The 22250-nt window shown below is 44.5% G+C and overlaps 2 protein-coding genes across 7 annotated transcripts in view; both read left to right on the forward strand.

Annotated features, from left to right (window-relative positions):
- Nucleotides 1-3833: 3833 nt before the first annotated feature.
- LOC127030719 (uncharacterized) overlaps nucleotides 3834-22250 on the forward strand; it is a 69975-nt gene continuing 51558 nt past the window's right edge. Inside the window, exon 1 of the mRNA XM_050917447.1 lies at nucleotides 3834-3905. The gene's annotated coding sequence lies outside the window, so the exon portion shown is untranslated. The remainder of the gene's footprint in view (nucleotides 3906-22250) is intronic.
- Nucleotides 5642-22250, forward strand: part of CBFA2T2 (CBFA2/RUNX1 partner transcriptional co-repressor 2) — a 113734-nt gene continuing 97125 nt past the window's right edge. For 4 of the 6 annotated variants that reach the window (XR_007768455.1, XM_050917347.1, XM_050917348.1 and 1 more), the window contains exon 1: nucleotides 5642-5763. Coding sequence is in view for 3 of the 6 variants with exons in the window: in XM_050917347.1 (XP_050773304.1) it covers nucleotides 5736-5763 (28 nt within the window). In the remaining 3 variants the exon portion in view is untranslated. The remainder of the gene's footprint in view (nucleotides 5764-22250) is intronic. The other 2 variants (XM_050917350.1, XM_050917351.1) reach the window with 2 other exon arrangements.

Below are 22250 nucleotides of genomic sequence, written 5' to 3' on the forward strand. Positions count from 1 at the left end.
GGAAGCATGCGGCCAAGGCAGCAGAAACATGAAATTTAAAAAAAAATTGAACTCACCTGGCTTCTGCTATGCATCCCACAATGCCCAGGGAGAAAAATTCCTGTTGGCACATTTCTCAGCAGCAAAGCAAAAGACCATGGGATACCCTCTAAGAATGCCAAATGTTTAGTATGCAACAAGCCACTGCCACGTGTGCATGATGCACAGTGAAAGAGGGCCCAGGTATCTCATGTGCACTATTAGTGCAGCTTGTGTATTGCACGTTACCTGACATGCATAAAAAAGCTGCGTAGTAAACTGCCTGTGTAGACAAGCCCTAAGACAGCAGCTAGTTAGTTCTGGTGTTGAATAAAGAAGCTCAAGGTTATATCAGTACTGAAATGCACTCAAGAACTGCCAACTGATTTCAAGTACATGCAACTGATGGTAGCCCACGCCAGGCAGGACTCAAAGTAGACAACTGCCTTGTTATAGGAACAGAATAATATACTAGAGGAGCTCGGGCCATGGTGGAGGGTCCACATGCTGGCTAAGCAGTTGTCTGAGGGCCAAAAGGGTGTAACTGCTTCATGTCCAGATCCACCTGATTACAGAGCCCCCATTGGTTCCCATTTCTCAACCAGGCCATTTGCATTTCTTCTCCTCTTCAAGGCCCTGCAGAGCTCAGCCCCCTACCATAGGAACACAGAGAATGCCTTCCCAGACCAGATCAAAGGTCCATCTAGATTGTTATTATGTTTGTATTTATTTTCTCTGGAGTCTGGACCTTGACTAAGAAATTTGGACCTTGGCAAAAAATAACTGACTCCCCCTGTTTTAATCAGTCTTGTGGCTCTTCTCTGAATCCTCTCTCCAATTTATCAATTATAGACATTAGAACTGGTCACACTATTCCAGCACAGGTCGCAGCAGTGCCAAATACAGAGGTAAATTAACCTCTCTGCTCCTCCTCAAGATTCCCTTCTATGCATCTAAGGATTGCATTAGCCCCTTTGGCCACAACATAGCACAGCTGATTACCCACCATGACCCCCCATCTTTTTCAGTTGTACCCTCTTTCTTCCCAGGATAGAGTCCCCATCCTGTAAGCATGACCTTCATGCTTTGTTCCTAGATGTATACAGATAGCCAGATTAAAATGCTTTACTTCACTTGCACCCAGCTTATCAAGTGATCCAGATCGCCCTGAATCAGTGACCTGACCTGTTCATTATTTACCACTCTGCCAATTTTTGCCATCTGGCATCCTGAGTCCAACGGTAGCAAGTACCAGATGCTTAAAGGATGGTACAACCCCCCCGCATTACTATGGAATATGCTACCTATCAAAGTTTTTCTACCCTCCTACCCAACTACACTCACCAGTCAAATCTCTCAAGTCCTACTTCTTCTACAATGCCTACAAAAAGTGAGGCAGAAACTATTACATATAGAACTCAACTGAACCACCAAGCTGTGCATATACCTACTAACTAATCATTAGGTAACCCTCACTTCTCCCTTACCCCATTCCCTCCCTGTTTGCTACTCCCATGCACTCTGACATGTCAAAAATGAGATAGGAAAGTCTTCAAAACAGAGGCTATGCCCATAAATATTTATTATGTAAAGCATTTAGTCCATTTCTGGGAGCTGTAACAATAATGATGGAGGCAACTCTCTTGAGGACGCAGGAGGTGAAGAGATGAGTGCAGGCATACAGGAATGGTGAGTGGCAACAACAAAAATGTAAATATCAAAATGCACATAAAAGGGCCACAGGGAAAACGTTAAGGAAGTGTGCAGAGGAATAGGCAAGAAAATGCCAGAAGTATTGCCAACCACACAGAAGCTGCTATCACAAAGGCTCAGACTTGATGGCTGGCGGAAATAACAAATCTTGCCAGCATAAATCTAATCTAAAGGCAGAACAAAGTAAACGGGAAGAAAGAACATGAAACAATTGCATCCAAAGAGGCAGAATTGATGTTTACCAAAGCTAACGGAAAACGAAAGAAAAATCACTTTAAAAAGAACGAGACTGCTAAGAAACTGCTCTAAACATTGAAGAAGAATTGCAACGGGAGTCGGAAAAGCACAATTCTAGCCTTTTTCTGAAGATTCATACAAGGGGTCAAAAGATCCATGAGATTCTAAAGGAAGCTAAAGCAAAGGCTGCTTGTCTTGAAGCAATCAGAAGTTACAGAGGAAAAGAAAATGTGACTGGAGGTCAAAATCTAATTTGAGGCCTTTACTACATGGTGACCTAGCATTAGTAATAGAGAGCTCATCCATGTTTCACAACCTGCATATTTTATAGTATATTCATTTATCTATTTAATAAAACAAAGTGGAATACAAAGTATTAAATATGTATAGGCTTGGAAGGATTAGACTTATCAGTAAATGTCAGTAAACACCAATTTCACTGTACACAAAAAAATCATAAAACTAGTTCCACTGATAAAAATCAAAATTTACGTATATGCAAAGTAAGAACAATGTTTCTTGAAAACTTATTGGAGTCAAAATTCAGTGATTTTGATTTTTGAAAGAAGCTTGTTACAAATCGACTAGTGGATGAACAGTAAAACAGATCTGATTTGTTGATGTAAGGATATTTACTTTGTATATTTTGACAATTGGTGTTTAAACACTTTATAAAGCTTTGACTTTTGAATCTGAGTCTAATGTCATTAGATAATTGTCATCCCATCAATAACTTCCTGCAACTCTGAAGATTTAAATAGATAAAAATTTAGAAACATGTTTAAACATTAATATCTGTCCAAATTATTACAAAAAAGTCAAATTCTAAGCTTAAATATGTACAATAGGATGCTGGTCCATGATTAGGTCTCTTAGGTGTTATAATACAAATACAGTAACAAAAAATACAGCCAGTGCCATTTTGCTTTGAAAAATTATAAAAAACCCATGATTTACACAACAGATCTGCTCTCTGTGTAATCACTGTCCTATTTCCCTCCCCTCTTGCCCCTTGCTTTTTGCTACTGTTAACGCTGCAGAGCTAAAACAGGTAAAAAAGTGAGCCCGATTTGATTCCCATTTGTGCAGTCTGAATAGAATTATTAAATACATTCCACTCACAATACCAAATTCAGTCACTCAGCCTGCACTGGAATTGTACACGTGCATAAGAGCAGAATAGGTGTAACTGAAGGTAAATTGAAAGTAATAGGATTATGCAGTTATAACTGGGGACAGAATTTAATCTACAGACTACTTGTCATAATGCATGAAAAATAAGAGCCCAACTCGATTTTTAGGATGCATCCATACTACTGGCAGTTAGATTTTTATTTTAATTTGTAAAATGAACACATTTCATTTGGAATCACTGATACAATAACCAAACATGGAACCATGTCACATTGCAGAGTAGAATCACATTTTAATGTTACAAATGGAATCTTAAGGGTTGCATTTTCCTTTTTAAATTTTAACAGCAGACGCTTAATGTTGCATTGATTATTATTGTTTGTAATGCAGTAGCCCAGTGAATAGGGATTGGGGTGTCATTGTCATAGACACTGTAAAACCAGGTAGTAAAATGACGGTTCCTGCCCTAAAGACCTTGGTCTTGGTTTATGACAATGCATAGCAGGTGGATAAAGGAGGCAAACATTAGTAACAACACGATTTTACAAAGATTAGCTCTATGCACAATTTAAAATTCTTTCTGAAGGGTTATTATATACCTGTCATTACAGCTGGAGCCCTAGCAGCACTCTGAGTTAAGGCTGCCAAGTCTTTCCATTCTAAGGGCTTGTCTACATCAGAAAGTTGCAGCGCTGGTGAGGGAGTTACAGCGCTGCAACTTAGGAGGTGTACACATCTGCAGGGCACCACCAGCGCTGCAACTCCCTGTTTGCAGCGCTGGCCGTACTCCCGTTTTGTCTCGGGTGTAGAGGATCCAGCGCTGGTGATCCAGCGCTGGTAATCAAGTATAGACACTTACCAGCGCTTTTCTTGACCTCCGTGGAATAAGCAGGTATCCCAGCATACCTGAGGAAGCCTCTGGTAATCAAGCTGGTCTCCTTCCCCGGCTTGCTCTCGCGTTCCCCGAACCCCGAGCAAGCAGGTCTCCTTCCCTGAGGTTTGCTGGGTGGTTCCGGGAACGCGAGAGCAAACCGCGGCGAAGCTGGTCACCTTTCCCGGTTTGCTCTCTCGTTCCCCGAACCCCCGAACAAGCAGGTCTCCTTCCCTGCGGTTTGCAGGGTGGTTCGGGGAACGCGAGAGCAAACCGCGGCGAAGCTGGTCTCCTTTCCCGGTTTGCTCTCGCGTTCCCCGAACAAGCAGGTCTCCTTCCCTGCGGTTTGCAGGGTGCTTCGGGGAACGCGAGAGCAAACCGCGGCGAAGCTGGTCTCCTTTCCCGGTTTGCTCTATCGTTCCCCGAACCCCCGAGCAAGCAGGTCTCCTTCCCTGCGGTTTGCAGGGTGGTTCGGGGAACGCGAGAGCAAACCGCGGCGAAGCTGGTCTCCTTTCCCGGTTTGCTCTCGCGTTCCCCGACCCCCCCTTGAAGCCGCCCAACAGCGCTGCAGTGTGGCCACATCTAACACCACTTGCAGCGCTGGTTGCTGTAAGTGTGGCCACTCTGCAGCGCTGGCCCTATACAGCTGTACTAATACAGCTGTAACAACCAGCGCTGCAAAATTTTAGATGTAGACATGGCCTAAGTCCCTGTTTTTCCTTATTCATAGCTTTCTAATACATTCACCGTCCAAGACAAAATTGTCCAGGCCTGGTTTCTGTACTGGAGTGAATTTTTAAATAGACTGGCATTGGAGCGAGCTACGTCAAACCCCAAGGAAAGTGTGAGTGAGGAAAGGGAGCAAAGAGGGAATTTCTTTCCCATTAATACCCCTCCCACACACACACACTTTTTAAACAGCGCTAGCTCCTGTGTGTTTTGGGACAGGAAACGGAAATTCAGGGCAAAGAAGCTCTAGGGGTGAGGGATGTTAAGTGCTGGAGTCTGGAGAGAATCTGCTTTGACTTGGCACACAGAGAAAATGTGGAAAGATTGCAGTGGGCTCGTGCTGACTGGGGCAGGGCCTGCACTGGCAGCTCTTGCAGTGACTGGATCCCAGCAACCCAGAGCTCACCCCCATTGGATTCCAAATGATGCCACGTCGCTGCCCATACAAATCCCCAGCTCCTCCCGCCCCCTGAGCCTCCAGCATCCCCAGCTCCTCCCCCACCCGAAACCCCAGCGCCCCCCGCCCCCTGAACCTCCAGCATCCCCAGCTCCTCCCCCACCCGAAACCCCAGCGCCCCCCGCCCCCTGAGCCTCCAGCATCCCCAGCTCCTCCCCCACCCGAAACCCCAGCGCCCCCCGCCCCCTGAGCCTCCAGCATCCCCAGCTCCTCCCCCACCCGAAACCCCAGCGCCCCCCGCCCCCTGAGCCTCCAGCATCCCCCGCCCTTGCCCCCCAGACGCTCAGCACCCGGACCCCTCGCGCCACTCACAGCCAAACGGCTCCCCACGCTGCCCACGGGGACCAATCAGGGCTTGCAAAGAAGAAGCAACGAGCCTCGCTCCGTGCCCGCTGACGTAAGCGCTCCGATAGGGGCGGGGCTCGAGACTCCGGGGGTGGGGCCAGCTCGGAGGGGCGGGGTCTGCGCGGGGCCTGCCTAGCGCGGCGCTGGCTGCCTGGAGTAGCCGCCAGTCTCCTGTGCCGTCCCGGTGTCCGGCGCGGCCGCCTCGCAGCCGGAACAAAGAGCGGCCCGGCCATGGTGGGGATCCCGGGAGCCTTCCAGTGTAAGAGCCGCTTCCTGGGCTGCGCTGGGGCCGGGTCCGCCCTCCTCCCTGACAGCGTCCCCCGACCCCATCGCGGCCCCCGCCGCCCCGGCCCCCTCTCCCACCCCGCGGTCCTGTCCCGCCGCCCAGTCCCCATAGCCCCTCTCCCACCCCTGCCCTGCCTCCACCCCCCGCCCCTAGCTCCCCGATCCCTGCGCACATCCCCCTCCGTATCCCACCGCCCTGCTCCCATGGCCCCGATCCCTGCGCCCCTCACTCATCCCCCGCCCCTAGCTCCCCCATCCCTGCGCTCATCCCCATCCGTATCCCATCGCCCTGTCCCCATGGCCCCTATGGCCCTGAGCCCCTCACCCATCCCTCGCTCCCCGATCCCTGCGCTCATCCCCGTCCGTATCCCACTGCCCTGCTCCCATGGCCCCGATCCCTGAGCCCCTCACCCATCCCCCGCCCCTCGCTCCCCGATCCCTGCGCTCATCCCCGTCCGTATCCCATCGCCCAGTCCCCATGGCCTCTATGGCCTTGATCCCCTCACCCATCCCCCGCCCCTAGCTCCCCGATCCTTGTGCTCATCCTCCATCTGTATCCCACCACTCTGTCCCCAGGGCCTCGATCCCTGAGCCCCTCACCCATTCCCCTGCCCCATCTTGCCACCCTGCCCCTAGCTTGTCTCTGATCCCTACCCCCATCCGTATCCCATCGCCTTGCCCCCATGGCCCCGATCCCTGAGCCCCTCACCCATCCCGTAGCCATATCCTGCCCCCAGGGCCCCAGTCCCTGAGCCCCTCACCCAACCCTTAGCCATGTCCTGACCCCAGGGCCCCGATCCCTGTTCCTCTCACAGCATTTCCTCATTCCTGATCTCTCTGAACTCTTATCCCAGATCCTTGTGCCCTCACCTCACCTATTTCTTTTCATGCTTCGCTTCCCTTCCCCTGATCCCTTACCCACATCCCCATTCCGTGATCCATCCCCACCACCTTCCCTGCGCTTCTCACCAGCATTTCCCTTCCCCCTGGATCCCCATCCCCTGCTCCCCTCATTACTTCTGATCCCCATCCCCCTGTCTTGCCTACCCCGGGCCCACTTCTTCTCACTGCCCCTTCCATTGGGATCTGGAGCCGTGAATTGATGTTTGAGAACAGTCTAGTCAATGCCTGCCCATTTCACTCCTCTTTCTCTCTCTCTCAGTGTGTGGGGGCGAAGGGGGTGCTAGGGAATGAGCTGCTGTTGGAAGCAGCCCTTAAAGCTCTGCGCCAATGTACAGTTCGCCATGGTGGGAAGGTGGATCTGGATCCATTCTACCTTGGGCTTGTTTAGTGTCAGCCCCCCTGGGTTGCCCTTGATAACCACACTGGCTGGGTAGCTGGTGCTTGCTTTGGTGAGAAGGAATGGCAGCAGAAAACAGTGTGTAAATTAATGTTACTCCTCACTGCATTCACAGTTTGTTTATTTTTGCAGGGAGATGGGAAAGGAAGTGCATTTGCTGCAGGGCTGCCTGCTTCAACAAGGTCTGGGAGATTGTGTTATGGGAGTAGATATTGGTCTGAAGCCTGAGCAGGGTGGGCACTCCAAGATGTGGTGGATGTGGGGTGGGGGATGCACCCTTCCTCTGGAGTCAGTGTACCTTAGCATTAGGTGTGATCAAGGTGTATTGGAAACTGAGTGGTGGCAGCTGTGAATGCTTTTGCTAAGCATCTCTGCCACATCCCCTCCAGATGTCCAAACCCACTTTCTCCCTCACCCTGGCTAGTGTTCTTCTGTTCTGTCATTGATCTCATGTAACTTCTATTTCTGCACCAAATCTCTTCAAAAATATCAAATTCCATTGCCTTTATTGCGGGTTAAATCCTCGGAAAACTTGAAAGCCCCAAAGTCTTAATTTTTTTCCTTCAAAGGATATTTAAAAAAAACAAAAACACTAAAAACCTCAAACAGTGCATTCAGTTTTGTGGAAACTTAAAAAGAAATTACTTCTTGGCTCAGACTAACATGAGAAACATTAATCTCCAAAGCAGCATTTTTGAGAGAGATCTGAGGGAACGAGTGCGGGCTTGGAATGGGCCTCTTTTTGTCGTGGTTGCAGTCGATGGCTGTTAGTCTGGCCAGGAGAAAGGAAGTCTTCAGCTCAGATATCTCAGGATATTTTGGGGCCAATTCTTGTTCCCATTGAAGGCAGTGGCAAGATTTCCATTTATTTCAGTGAGGGCAGGATGGGCTCATAGGGTAAAATTCACCTCTGGACAGTGAACAAGTGCAAGGGTTTAATTGGCGTTTTCCACTGGGGTATATTTCACCCCTTGTGAGACCATGATGATTTCAAGTGTTGTTAAGATAGCATGCTCATCATTCTGGGTTCAGTCTAGCTTTTGGCCATGTGAAGGAGACCATTACATGCATGTGGAGTTATTGACTTCAGTGAGGCTTTTTGTAGACATGTGGGTTCACTCAGAAGGCATTAGGTGCAGGATTGGGCCCATTGGTCTTAAAAAGCTTGATTCTCTCTACTTGCCTTCGGAACTTACAAAAGTGTATTCTTAATTTTGAGCAAAACCTTTTCAGTTCTTTTTTGAAGGGAAATGTTTTATGGATACCTGAAGATTGTACAGTTTTTGTCTGGGACATTGTTTTCATAACAAATGTAAGTTTTTCTGCAACTCAGCTAGATCTTACTCCAAGAAATTGAGCAATGTCATATTAACCTCATTTAGAAGTTAATATGACTAAATGTGTTCGCTTGTGAATGAAGCTGTCAAATGCTTAGGGCTGTCTAGATTAGAAAAGTACCACTATAATATGTTGGTTGGGAGGGTGATTTCTTTTGACCGTTATACCAGTATAGTTAAGCTGATATAGCTGTACTGGAATAACTCCTCATGTGGACACTCTGATTCCAGAATAAGAGTGTCTGCATGTGGTGTGCCATATATTAGTGTAGCTTATTCCACTTCTGAGCCAAAATAAGCTATACTGGTATAACTCTGTCCATACTAGTACTGTTGTACTGCTTTAACTATACTGGTATAGTTAAAATGGCAAAACTTTCTAGTGTAGTTAGGCCCCATATGAAGTACTTCCCATTTTCAAAGTTCAGTAAATATTAACTAATCCTTTAGAACCCTCTTATGAATTACTTCAGGTATCCTTCCCTTTTCACAGATGGGGAAATAGAGACAAAGGTTGTCACCAGTGCCTGGCTGCAGAGGAAGTCAGTATCAGAGTAGCATCTTGTGCTTGGATCACTAGACTACACCTATCTCCGCTAGCCCATTCATCTTCATTACACTGCATGAGTTTAGAGGGAATGTTAAAACCTGAAACTACTTGATCTTAAGCTGGTCAGGGTGATTGCTTTAACCCTGTATTAAATGACATTTTAAACTGAAAAGTGGTAATTGTCCCCATAAAGCAACATTTTTGACCTGTAGCAACTTGGTATTGTTCTATAGTTTGTAAATACTCCATGATCAAGTACTCTCTGTTGTTGGGTACAAATGTGTTTTACATCTCTCTGGGCTGGTAAAGCTACCGTATATCTGTGTAAAATGAATTGAACAGAATAGAACTGGATTGCAGATCAAACTGAAAGGTCAGAATGTAGGAGTCTTTGTTTTGCTCTCTGACTGTAATAGTTCTTCACCGCAAAATCCTGGTAAACCTACTAACTGGCACGTTTACACATTCCTATCAGACATACAGCCAAATGAACTAGAAACAGAATCATATGCTGCTTGAGGGGGAAGCAAACCCCACCTCCACAGTGGGGATCTAGGGTGTCCTCGGGGCATTCTTCCCCCTCCAGCATGCCTCACCATGGAGAGCTCTGTGGAAAGAGGTGACCAGATCTCTAATTTCTAGGTAGGTGTGATGTTCTGTACCATGGGGGAACACCCAGCAATGCCATGTTCATCCTTGTAAAATGATTGTGTGGTATCTCATGCAAAGTTTGTCATGTCACTGTAATAGTTCTTCACCGCAAAATCCTGGTAAACCTACTAAGCACTCCAGTGTTGCTGTATAGCAGCCTACAGACTGCTCCATTGGGGATATGAAGGTGATTAACTTGAGCTCCATTTTAACAAACTTTACCGAAACAGGAGGTCTCCTTCTAGGAAGAGTTGCAATCCTTTTCTTTGAAAGCTGTAAAGTTGGCAGGGCTGCAGGGAAGTACATTACTGCTGCCAATGAGTGGAATAGATGGTTAATGTGTGTGTATATAGCCATAATAGCCTCCCATTCATTCCTCTCATCTTTTCTTACGTGTGCAGCATTTGTTAATTTATGGATAAACCTGTGTGTTCAGAATTGATTTCAAGCAACAGTGGGCTCAGTAGTAAGGTGCAGGAAGAGAGAGAGATCACATTGTGATGCCTTTGTGTAACTATGGAATAGGATTGGTATTTGCTAAAATCACTGTATCCTGAGTGTGTCTGTGTTGACAAGTTGAGTTCAGTGAAGCAAGGCAACCGGTGAAAGTGCATCCCAAAGTTCAAAGAAAATGAGAGAGCATTTTAAAATGAAATGTGCTGGCCTGAAAGGGAATCCAACATAGACAGATGCTAGCAGTAATGTAGAAACAGCCAGAAGAGCTGTATGCCTGGTTGCTGAAGGAATTGCCAAATGAAAGAAACTACAGAGGATGGATAAATCCTTGTTGTGTGGTGGAAAAATGTACTGAGATGTGGTAGGAGTGAGGGTATTATGCAGTCAACCCAGATAAAAATATTTTCGTGTCAAACCGTGCACACTCAACACACCATATTGTCAAGATGGCTGCTGAGAGAAGTAAACTCTAGTAGAGAGGTCATGTTATAATAACATGAGTTAGATCATGTAGTTACATGTCACATATTTGCAGGATATGAAAAAGTGCTCTCCAGCTTGGATGCGTCTTGCAAAAATAACTTGCAAAAAGTTCCATTGTGACCTGTTTGTGGTGCAGAATGACTGCAGTCAGTGATGCAGGCACTGACAAGAATCCATATTGGTACAGGACCAAGCACCAGGTGAAAAGACAATCTCTTAATACCCTACTCAGAAAAGCTATTCAAGGGGGGAAGAAGGATGGTTCCTGTGGTTAATGCACTAGTGTGGGACTCTAGAGACCTGCATTCAACTTCTGCCTCTGCTACAAATTTTCTGTGTGACCTTGGTAAGTCACTTAGGCTTGGATCCTCAAAGGTATGAAAACACCTGACTCCCATTGAAATCAGGCTTTGATCCAGCAGAGCATGTAGGTAACTTCAAGCGTGAGAGTAGCCACCTTGATGTCAATGGGTAAATGCTTGACCGGATCAGAGCCTTTTGGGTACTTCTAGGCTACAGCAGCAGTAGCAGTGAAGCTGCAGCAGCACAGCCAGTGGTAGCATGGCCATCAGCCATTCAAGTTTGTATCCAGTATGCTGGGCAGGGTTGTACTCAGGAGGTTAGCCCCTGCTGCTGTCGCAGCTACACTGCCGTTGTTACTAGAAGTAGCAATGATCTGGATGATCAAACCTAGCTCAGCTATGTCTACACAAGCAGCAATTAAAACTCTGGATTGCTGTGTAGACATACCTTTTGCCTCTTCGTGCCTTGGTTCCCCATCCATAAAATAGGAAGAGTAATGGTCACCTATTTCTCGGAGGTTCTGTTAGGATAAAAGTACCAATTTTTGTGAGGTGCTCAGATATTATGATGATGGAGACCATGTAAGTAGATAAAAAGCAGGCAAAAAAAATCGTGTGGAGTATCAGTTATTGTTAACTGTATGGGCAGCAGCTGAACACAAAGGAGCTTGATGCCAACTCTTACTGCACAGTGAAGTGTAGTGTTTGTCCAAGGACCTTTGCATTTTGTCTTTGATATTTAGAAAGCAAGTCAGCAGGAGTGGGCATATAATGTCAGTAATGCCAAATATATACCTTGACTTGGTTATTTGGCTAATGTTTTCATTACATTAATGAACAAATTTGCTGGCTGCATTGATAAAGTACTGTGGAGGAATCCTTAAATGTTCTCTATGAAGCTGATAGTTCAGAATACAAGTGGGAATGCAGGCGACCCCGGGTGTTTGAAATAGGGAAAATTTCAGATTACTTTAAAATAGATACTCACCTTCACTTGCATATTCCTTTCTGGTATGATAGTGAGGACAGCTCTGATGCTCTGAAATTAAAACTGATCTTTTATGGACTTGACCTTGCTATTACCCTGGGGTAAATTCATTGGCTTTAGTAGAGGCCATGGCTACACTCACACTTTACAGTGCTGCAACTTTCGCGCTCAGGGGTGTGAAAAAACACCCTCCTGAGCGCTGCAAGATACAGCGCTGTAAAGCGTCAGTGTAATCAGGGTGGCAGCCCAGCGCTGCACGCTACACCCATAAGGGATGTGGTTTACATGCAGCGCTGAGAGAGCTCTCTCCCAGCGCTGCCGCTCCGACTACACTCACACTGGCAGCGCTTTGAAATTCCAAATGTAGCCATACCCAGTGTTACTCTTCCCTTATACCAGAGTAGGTAAGATCAAAAGTGGGCCCTGAATCTTTTGAACTGGCTGAACAAGAGAAGCATTTTCTTGAGTATGGTGTGTGACTTTTCCGAGCAGTGGATGGAAAACAGCACATATGTGAGGTAGAACTCATGAACTGATTCGCTTTGGAGCAATGTTGAAATGAAAAGTCACCGAACTTGAGATCCCCGTTATTATTTTAACCAAGTCTCACAACTAGCTCAGTTTTTACACTAAGTCTCTAAAATTAAAAAAAGAAGGAAAAAAGGCGTTCTGCTTTCACTTCTGCTGGTGTAAATCAGGAATGAGTCCATCTGTGGAGTTAGCATGGCATAAAACTGCTGTAAGTGAAAAGGGAATCTGGCGCCACGAGTCCTCTGGTACGGAAAGTTATGGATCCAGTGTTTCAACCCAGATAAGTAATTCACCTGAAACTCTTCCAGGCAGTTTGAAACTATTTTTCCAAGGTTTGTCCTTATCTCCTGTGGAGAATATCAATGAAAGAGAGTCTGTGGCAGAAAATTGTCCCTATTTCTGTCTTCTCTTCCCCACACCTGAAGCCTGTCTAATTAAACAGGGAAGATACCATCTGATATCTGTTCTGTTGTCTATATAAACATCAGTCTGCAGGATTGTCAAGGCTGCACCTTTCATTAGTGCTAAAATTCCCCCTCCTCCCCAGTAAAAAGCCCATCCATATGGAAAGAGAAGCACTAACTGCTACAAGTAATGATTTATTCTTCAGCTGAACTTTGTTCTATAAATCAGCCTTTAAGTTACAAGCAGAGACACGAGATCAGTGGGCAGAGAACCCTGCATCCTTTGGGGGTTCAGAGTCTTCATGTAGCTTTTCCCTTGAATGTACAGCATTCTGGAAAATTTGAGACTTCATTTGAAAATAGCCCTCACCCTTCTGGTTATAAGGATGTTTTAAATCATGTGCTGCTGGCCTGACTGGAGCTGAACAATGACATAATAACACTGTTTGAAACATCTCATTCCACCCAAAAAATAATCTAATAGGGGTGCCAGGTTTCAGAACTAGCTGGCAATTTAAAATGTTAATATTAGCCATTTTTCTATTGATCATCTCAGAAGGAACTGTATCAAGCAGATATGTACCTGATGTTCCATTAATTTAAAACAGTGCTATAGATAAATACCGCTGCCGCTTTTAAAGACCATCTAAGCTGGTCTTTGTTAAATCAATAAAAATCCCCAATAAAGGGCTAGTTCTACTGTCTCTAATGTCTCCCCTTCTCCTGGTATCTGGGGACTCTGTTGCTGTAATAGCAAGTGCCTCCAAATATATTACCTGGGGCCAGTGTGGCTCTTGTATGTGTTTGTCCAGCCATTTCTAATGCACTCATTACTGTAACATCTAGGTGCAGATCTTGAGGTGGATCTCACCCTGCTGTCCCCCATGTACAGCAGTTGCAGGGCCTAGGATGCTGAGCAGGACATGCTGGGATGATCTACGCTCCCAGCTAGACAATGGACAACTTCATAATGTGACACTTTTGCAGCCTTTTCTGCCCTCCTCCACCCCGCCCAAAATGTTGCCATCTCTGATGTGGGGCCTCCTGGTTGTTGGGGTAGGGGAAGAGACTGATCTCAAGGCTCTGGAACTCTTGTGATGGGAAGAGGAATGGTCCTGTAAGGAAAGTGACATTGGGAGAGCCTCTGCTCCCCACACCATGTGATTCCCTGTAATGAGCCACATGAAACATTTATTGCTATTTCTATTGATGCTTTAACAGCATGCCTCCATCATGATGTAATAACAAGTGTTTATAGAGCACCTCACCTAACAGTGGACATTTTACAGGAGTCTTGGGAGGCGACTGGTGGCTTTTTTTCTCCTTAGGTCATCTTCTGGGGGTAGCCAACTGGCCTTCCTCCCCATGCCAGATCTTTAGGTTACCAAAGGGGCCCTGAGCCCCCCTCTTGCCAAGCTCAAAGCAGGCTGTATAATTTTCAGAGGCAGAGCTGCTGCATGACTAAAGGTTGAGGTGTGGCTAGCGTGCTGAGCTGGCGGAACTCCAGTCCCACCTTCCAGAGTCTGGGCCCAGGCACTACCACTGCACCATGCTCGTACACAGTCCTATCAGATACGAAATGCTGGATTCCTGCATTGCAGCCTTGGAGAAGCTGTGGGTTTTCCATAGAACTTGTTCCAACAGCAATGAGCGCGTTACTGTATTTCTTAAGATAATCAGTGATCCATATCTTATGTTATCTGGTATTAAGACGTAATTTAAGAAACAATACATATTTCCTAGATTTAGGACTCTGACCCCACTGACTCTTGTTGCCAAAATTCCTCAGAGATATCAGCCTCTTGGTTAGATACTGTTCAAAGACAGAGATGCTTAAAAGACATGTGGGCTCTTCTTTCCCTGAGGCCATACCTCTTTAATGCTAATAAAGGTTACATGGACCTTGCAAGGAGAATGTACTCCAATGGCTGTTTCTTGATACCAAATCTTCAGTAGTCTTTGTGGTTACACTGCAAACTAGATTATCCGATACGCTTATACAGAACTTCTTCTTGTCTTAAAGCAGTCGTGGCTTCAGATATAAGGAGTTTCAATAAAGCAATGTCTGAGTAAATTGTGTGTGCGCACACTCATGTGTGAGGAGCCCAAGAGCCAGGGTGTGGAGTGATTTAGCTGATTCTGAATGCTAAAACACCATGGAGCCCAGTGGGTCCCAGGATTTCCACCACCATCCTGGCTCCTCAATTCTAGGAATCCGGCCAGCAGCCTTTCAAGTCTGCAGCCAGGATCTTCCCTCCCACTTACCCATAGCTTTGTGGGGGACCAAGAGACAGTTGGATATTCGGGACTCTATAGGGTTTTTGTTAGGGGGTGGAAAAAGTGTTCAAGGTGTTTGGCTCCCTGATGGGCCATACTCAGGCAGGGGACTGGGTTTATCTTGTGACATCACTCCGATGTATGACATTTCTAGCTCAGAAACAATAACTTGTGCTAAGCTTGTCTTATCTGTGGACATATTTTTTTAATTAAAGACAAAGCTCAGTAAATATTTTTTAAATGATTGAATTGCCGAAATATGAAAAACACATGTTGGGAGGCAGACACACTGAATACCATGTGCGATTTCCCATAGCCCTCCATTCGAGAAGGTTAGTGTGATGCAGATCTTAGAACTGTGGCTGACAGGTTTATCTGGGATGATTGGCAAAGATTTATAAACTAAGAGGGGATTTACTTAACACACACCTCTCGCCCTCTCTCCGGTTTCACCCTGTCTCAGAAATAGGAAATTGGGATCACATTAAAGTCCTAATTGGTTTGGCTCCAGCAAAGGTTTGGTGGCTGCCAAATAGTTAATTTATTGTGTGAGAATTTGGCCATGTGTTGAGAGGCAAATTTGCTTTAAGCAAAGGATCTTTTGTAAACTGAACATCTATTCATTCAGCAGGCTCTGTTTACAAGCAAGCTCTGAGCGGGCCCCAGGAGAAACAGGGACCTGTTTTACATAACAATCAGAACACAACAGGGCCCATGGACTCCAAAACAGCAGGGGAAGGGAAGAGAGAAGGTTTGGGTTTTTCGAGCCCTGCTTTCTCTTTGCTATGAGCTGAATCAATGGCTGCAGGATTTGTCCTCTTTTTCCCCTGTCAAAAAGCTTTGGAAATACTTGGACAAAACAGTTTAAAGGGGTTTTTAGTCTTATATTAATTTTAAGTCTCCAAAATGTTTGTAGTGGTGAAGGTGGGGGAAGCGCTGAGGAGAAAGTTTTGGAAAGAGAAGCAGCCCTTATGCTGTCACCTCTAGCACAACCAGATGGGGAGACCCACAGGGTGGTTAGTTTTCTTTTCCTGTATGTTATGAGGAAGGGTAAATTGGAATGCACTTTTATCTGGCTGGCTTCCTGTAGCCCTGCAGGACCTTGCTTTGTTCTTGATCCTGGTACTCTGTGAGATCACTCTTGCTGGTGATAATTTTTCATGTTATATTTGTTATCTCTGGCTGTTTTCTCTTGGGTCTGGTGAATCTAGTAAGATTTCACTCGTGTGAACTTGAATGGGAAACAGGCTCAGGCTGTCTCAGGCTCTCGTGTTGGCTTTAACTATAAACTGCTCTTATTTAGACTATCATCTTTGTTTGGTGTTATTGAAATGGAAGTTGCATGTAGTGGACAGGATATTGCAGACTGAGATGCAGTATCTTATTCCTAGCATGGCTCTGGACTTGGCATATGGTTTGAAGAAGCTGATAGGGACTAAATCATGGCTGTAAATAACTAACTTTGTGTTAGGGACCTGCTTCCAGCTAAGAGGAAACAATGGTATTACTGCGGTGCCCAATGGCACCCTTATTGTCAATTGTCATTTCCATTACAAAATTGGTGTCTTAAGGCTCAATATTTTGGACATTTAATTTTCAGCTGCAAAATGTTCTATGCATGCTAACTAAAAGGCAGGAGCTCAAAGGGGGATTTCAGGTGCTTAACCCCCAGAAGGAATTTGTTCTTGTACCTTCAGATATTTCAAAGTGCTGAGTGTTAGGAGAAATTGGTAAGTGGTTGCAACACACTCTCAGCAATACTTTTCCTTCTGTAACTTTCATCTGCTCCTCAAGCAACTTCCTTAGCTGTGATAAAATCCATTAAGTCCTATATATGATCCAAAGCCAAATACAATACAACTATTGATTAGTGTAAATGTAACCTTTCTCCTGATAATTGTAATATTTCTGAAGACACCTAATGGTAATACAAAGTCAGTAAAGGTGTATTTTGTGTATGTATCAAACATTTCCAGTGGAAACATTATGATAATCATAACTGAATGTTAATCAATTTGTGTGTGCTGGAAGTGGGGAGTTGCAGAGGCATCAGTTCAACAAACAGATTTAGATCAAGCTGAACCTCTTTGTACCAAAGCTGCTTCTGCCTGAGGCTGCCACATGCTATTCTGACACACAGACTAACACATTCAGCATGTGCCACCCTCCCGTTTGCCAGTTTTAGTGTTGAGATGATGGCAGTTTCAGGCAGCATTAACTGCTTTGTACAGACAAGCTGCGGGGGTCTTGGAGCAAACAATAAGGATTGTTTTATAGAGCATCTTTTCATCCAATAGGATCCTAAAGAGTGTAAGCTCTTGTCCGGGAAACTCTTCTGCACCCACCACTAAATTTGAAATCCAGCCACCTCTGGGGTTAATTACAGTAATTGTTTCATAGCACAGAACACTACATAACAGTTTAGGCAGGAAGCAAAGAGGCATACTCTGTCCAGAACAAAATAGAATTAATATCAGGATTTGCCTCAAATGGCAGAACCATCTTCATTCCAGCTTAGTCCAAGTTGGATAAAAGTCTTATCTCCATTTTCTTTTCTTTGCTTTAAAGAACATCTTACTTTAATCAAGTCCTTCTTAATGTAATGGTTTAAAGTAGCAAATTTTAGCCAGAAATTCTTATGAGCTCCTGCCACCCGCCATGTTTGCCATTCAGATTACTTTACCTGTGAGAGTTGTTGACCTTCCAACACCATCCTTTACTCTTTAAGCTGGTTAACTGTCTAGTTTGTGTTCCACAATGTGCTCAAAGCCTCCACCACCTTCATGAAACTGTTACATTCTCACTTTCAGAGATGCATGGACCAGGAACCATTAAAAAGCAGTTAAACCTAGCTTGGGGTCATGTGCCTCAGTGTAAACACCTGCCTCCTGTTTGTCACTGGGGACATGGCTAAGGAAAGTAGCAATGGCTGGAAGGTGAGTGTGGATCTGTGGAGGGGAATATATAATATACAGAGTCTTTTTTAGAAGTAGCCTATTTATCAGTAACTGCAATGCTCCATCGTAGGGTAACTGTTGGAAGTAAACAGTGGCTGGGATGATTAGGATATGGAACCGCCTTTCTGTCTTCATGAGCTTAGCATGCCAGTATTTTGAATCTGCATACCAGAACTTTCCAACTGGCTACATTTACCAGGATGACTGCACCATCCGCAAATGGGGGTGCATCAGCGCTTTTTGCACCTGTTTTATAACAGAGCAGTACAATGTGCAGGGCATCCAAGTAGCTTATACCCCAGCAAACACATCCTGGCATTGGGAACATGAGTTTCCATCTCATTAAGCTGCTGGCAAAGCCTTGGTAATTCCAGTCACTGGTACAGCACAGGAATTATCCCCCCAACACTGCTTGTTCTGTCAGCCTAGAAAACCACTGTTTATTCTCACCAGTTGTGTGTTTACTGAGGGAAGGGAAGGAGCGATTGTGCTGAGACTATTGTGAACTGTTGCTTCAGTGTGGTCTGCTTTAGTGTTCTTGTTATAAGAACAAAGGGTTTTTTAAATACATATATATTGAGTGGATTTATATCCATTGAATATAACACAGGGGTTACAAAGTTAAATTTGTTGAAATCTATGGCTTTTAAATGCAACAGACTGCTCGGCTATTAAAGCTTACAGAGGCTAGATTGCTTAGCAGTTTAGCAATGGTGTATGGAGCCTTTCTCGATTGACTGCAGCCCAGGTTGGCATTAACAAAGTTATTACCATCTGACAGCTGTTTGTTGGCCTGTGTGAAATGAGTTGTTGGTTTCAGTCCATCCCTAGCAGACAGGTGTCCATATCACAGTTGGTCCCTTTTTGGCAGACTCAATAGAGATGCCAGAGATTAAATAGACCATGGAGACCGGGCTCTCAGGCTACTAGAAGTTAGCCTCTCCAAGTAAGAGGTGAGGCATATTGATGGAAGAGTGATATGCATGTGTTGTGTTGTTGTTTTTGTGGTGGAGGATGCAAGGGAATTTTGCGCTGCTTGTGATTTTACAGACTGCAAAATATTTTGTATACAGAGAAGAGAATCATGTACCTTTGGCCCTGTGTTTCATTACATAACTCGTAATAGTCTTATACAAAATACACTCTGGAGGTTTGTATTGCAGCTTTAGTGAGAAAGGGCCATAAAGGAGAGGTCTTGCAGGTCTTTCATGAAAATCTCTGCACTTCATGAAATTCTCGGCTATTTCTTCATTAAAACAGGATTATCCAGTTGAGATTATCCATTTCACTTGGGTTGGGCAAGCAGCACTCTTCCATTTTCATGATAAAATCCTCTAGGCTACTGAGACCCATTGTAAATCGGCTTAGGTAAGGGAGAGTTTTTAGTATCCAGGAGGCTGAGCAGTGCAGAGTTTTGGAAATGTGACTCGAGTTGAGCGGAGCTTTTATAAGTATCAGTTCAATTATGTTAGACTTTTGGACCCATGGAACAGATTTGTGGGTTGTCTCTGCAAACGGCATCTCCAGCAATTATCATCATTCAGGAGTCCCTTCTCAGAGATTCCTTCTGGCCTTCACTAATCACTTTTTGAAATCTAAACCTTAGGGAAAGAGTTCAGAGTTTTTCTAGACATGACAGCAAGCAAATCAGCCAGGCAAATAGCTTTCATTTGCATAGAGATCTTCTGTATGATGACCCCTCAAGCTTCTTTTGAAATGATATTCTCAGCCAGAATATCATGGTTGTCCCCTTTACACCTAAACATAGCATTGGCCACCGCAAAACTTTATCCCACTTATAATGTAAGTTTATTGCATCTGATCCGGTTTCATAAAACTTAAATTCAAGTAAAGGTTCATCTCGCTTGGGAAATGCCCTTCAGCTCATCTTTTCCACATTTGGGTTGGGCAGGCTGAGAGAACTCTTCCCTGTATATATGTCTGCAGTGTCTTTTCACTGCACATTCTTCACCATGTCTGCAGTCGCAGTATGAACATCCCACTTGCTTCTGCGGAAACGTACGGGGAGTGGTCATGGTGGTGGTGATGGTAGAAGTAGCAATACATGTGGCAATCAGATTTATTGGACAGTGTTTTTGTTGTAATAAGAATTTGGACTCTTTAGGTTCTTTTTGAACTATTTTATTATCTAGGCTGCAAGACCAAATTGTACACGGGCGTAATTGCCCAACATATGAAATAATGAAAATGGCAGTACTCCTTTGTTACAGTGGACAGACCTTTGACATTTTCTCTAGATTTATAAACAAATTAAACAAGCCTATCCAAGGCTCTAGGTGCCTCTGCCATAAATTACAAAAACAAATAAAATGTAAATCACCAAAACTCCCCTCCTTTCTGCACATCTACCCCCAGTCAAAACCCATCCTGTTTCGTCGCGCGTGTCTCACAATGTGCGCTGAAGGCTAGCAGTCCTGGGCTATTTTAGACACAAGGGAGCTTTTTCCAGAACTGAGGGCCCCTTTGAAGAATGCTCTAATGCCAGACTCATCTCTTTTAAGTTATTGGGGTCCAGCTGTTGTGCCTCTGCTGATTTGCATGTGGCAGTATAGCTGGAGGAGAGAGCCATTTAGGGCTTTATTGATCAAAACTAACACTTCATCTTCAGTCTGAGAACTAACTAGCAGCCAGTGCAGATCATGGAGCACAGGTGTCATGCACTGTCACCTGGAAGCATCACTTAATAGGCAGGCTGCTGCTTTCTGCACTAGCTTAAGTTTCTGGATTGATTTAAAGTGTTAACTCCAGGTAGCAATTCTGAGGTGACAAAGACAAGGGTAACAGTGGCAGATCCACATCCAAAAGAAGCATTTACAATCATCTAGCCAGATGCAGGTGGTAAAATGCCTTCCTGGACATTGGTGCTGTATGATCATTTGTGTACCAACCCAACCCCCAGATTACACACATGTGTCACAAATGACGGCGTCTCACCCTCAATCAAAGATAGTGAAAATACGCTTGCTGTCTCTTCCAGTTGCTTCCAACATTAACTCAGTCTCATCTGGACTGAGTTTCAACCTGTTTCTTCTCCTCTGTGCTCACCTGACACTCAACAGCTGTCCAGGTCAAGAACATTTTTTTATGTCTGACTTTCAAATTTAATATGTTGGCCATTTAGAAACATTTTCTTATTGATGATTAATGGATCTTGGTACATTACATTTGTGTATTTTTTTTTTAATTTAAAGTTTGGGGTTGGCAAAAAAACCCCGACCACGTGAGACTCCAAGGACTTCATTGTTTTTGTTGAACTGACAGTCAAAAGCTAAGCAAATGTAAGTGACCCTTGTTCAGTATAAAAATCTGTGTGCCAAATTTCAGATCAGTGGTGTTTGAAATGGCCAACATTTTAAGTGCCCAAGTAGGATTCACAGTCAAAATGCTGATATGGCTTTAACGAGGTCAGTGGTGTGGGGAGCTGTTGTAACTCTAATCTACTTTTAAAGCACAAGGTATGGATATGAAAGGCCAGGTGTTTGCCTTTAACTACAGCTGCACCATCTGTGGAAACAGGTGGAGATGCTCAGGGTAGTCAGAAAAACACAGCTGGTAAAAGTTAAGAAAAGACATCAAATGTGCTATTTTACCTGGGTAAAATGGACCCCAAGTGGAATCACATGCAATTAAACACAGCTTCATCTTAGCGTAGGTGTCGGCTGGACACAAGATTAATAAAATGAACAAAAAATAAATGTATGTTTCAGCTGTGTTTATTCTGGTTGGGCAGCAAAGCTGTCAGATCAAACCAGCCATTTCAAAAACTGTTTGTGGGTCACTGAATATAGGACAGATATGCCTACTTCACAGGACTCTTAATGACAGACCCTGCATGTTACTGAGAATGTTGTACTTTAGAATTTACTTTTTTTTGCTGTCTTCCTTGGCCAATTCTGATTTATTTAACTTAATGATTACATTGAAAAAGACTGCATTTTTTAAATGGTTGTTTTGTGAATTGGCCTATTGGAATCTGCCATGAAACTGTATTGTAGGCAAACCCTGATTAACTTGAATCCCTGCACAAACTTTTGGCAGACTGTTTAAACTAAACATAAAGCCTCAGTAGACGTCCTCTGATCTACAGTAGTGTGATGTTGTAATTCAGCAATTTTTTTTAAAAATGTAAATGAACATTCTACTCTCTGAATGGTCCTCTTAAAGGCCTGTTTGTGTATTATTTATTGGTATTGCAGTAGTACCT

The sequence above is a fragment of the Gopherus flavomarginatus genome, chromosome 11 (genome assembly GCF_025201925.1).
Source record: "Gopherus flavomarginatus isolate rGopFla2 chromosome 11, rGopFla2.mat.asm, whole genome shotgun sequence".
Classification (NCBI taxonomy): domain Eukaryota; kingdom Metazoa; phylum Chordata; order Testudines; family Testudinidae; genus Gopherus; species Gopherus flavomarginatus.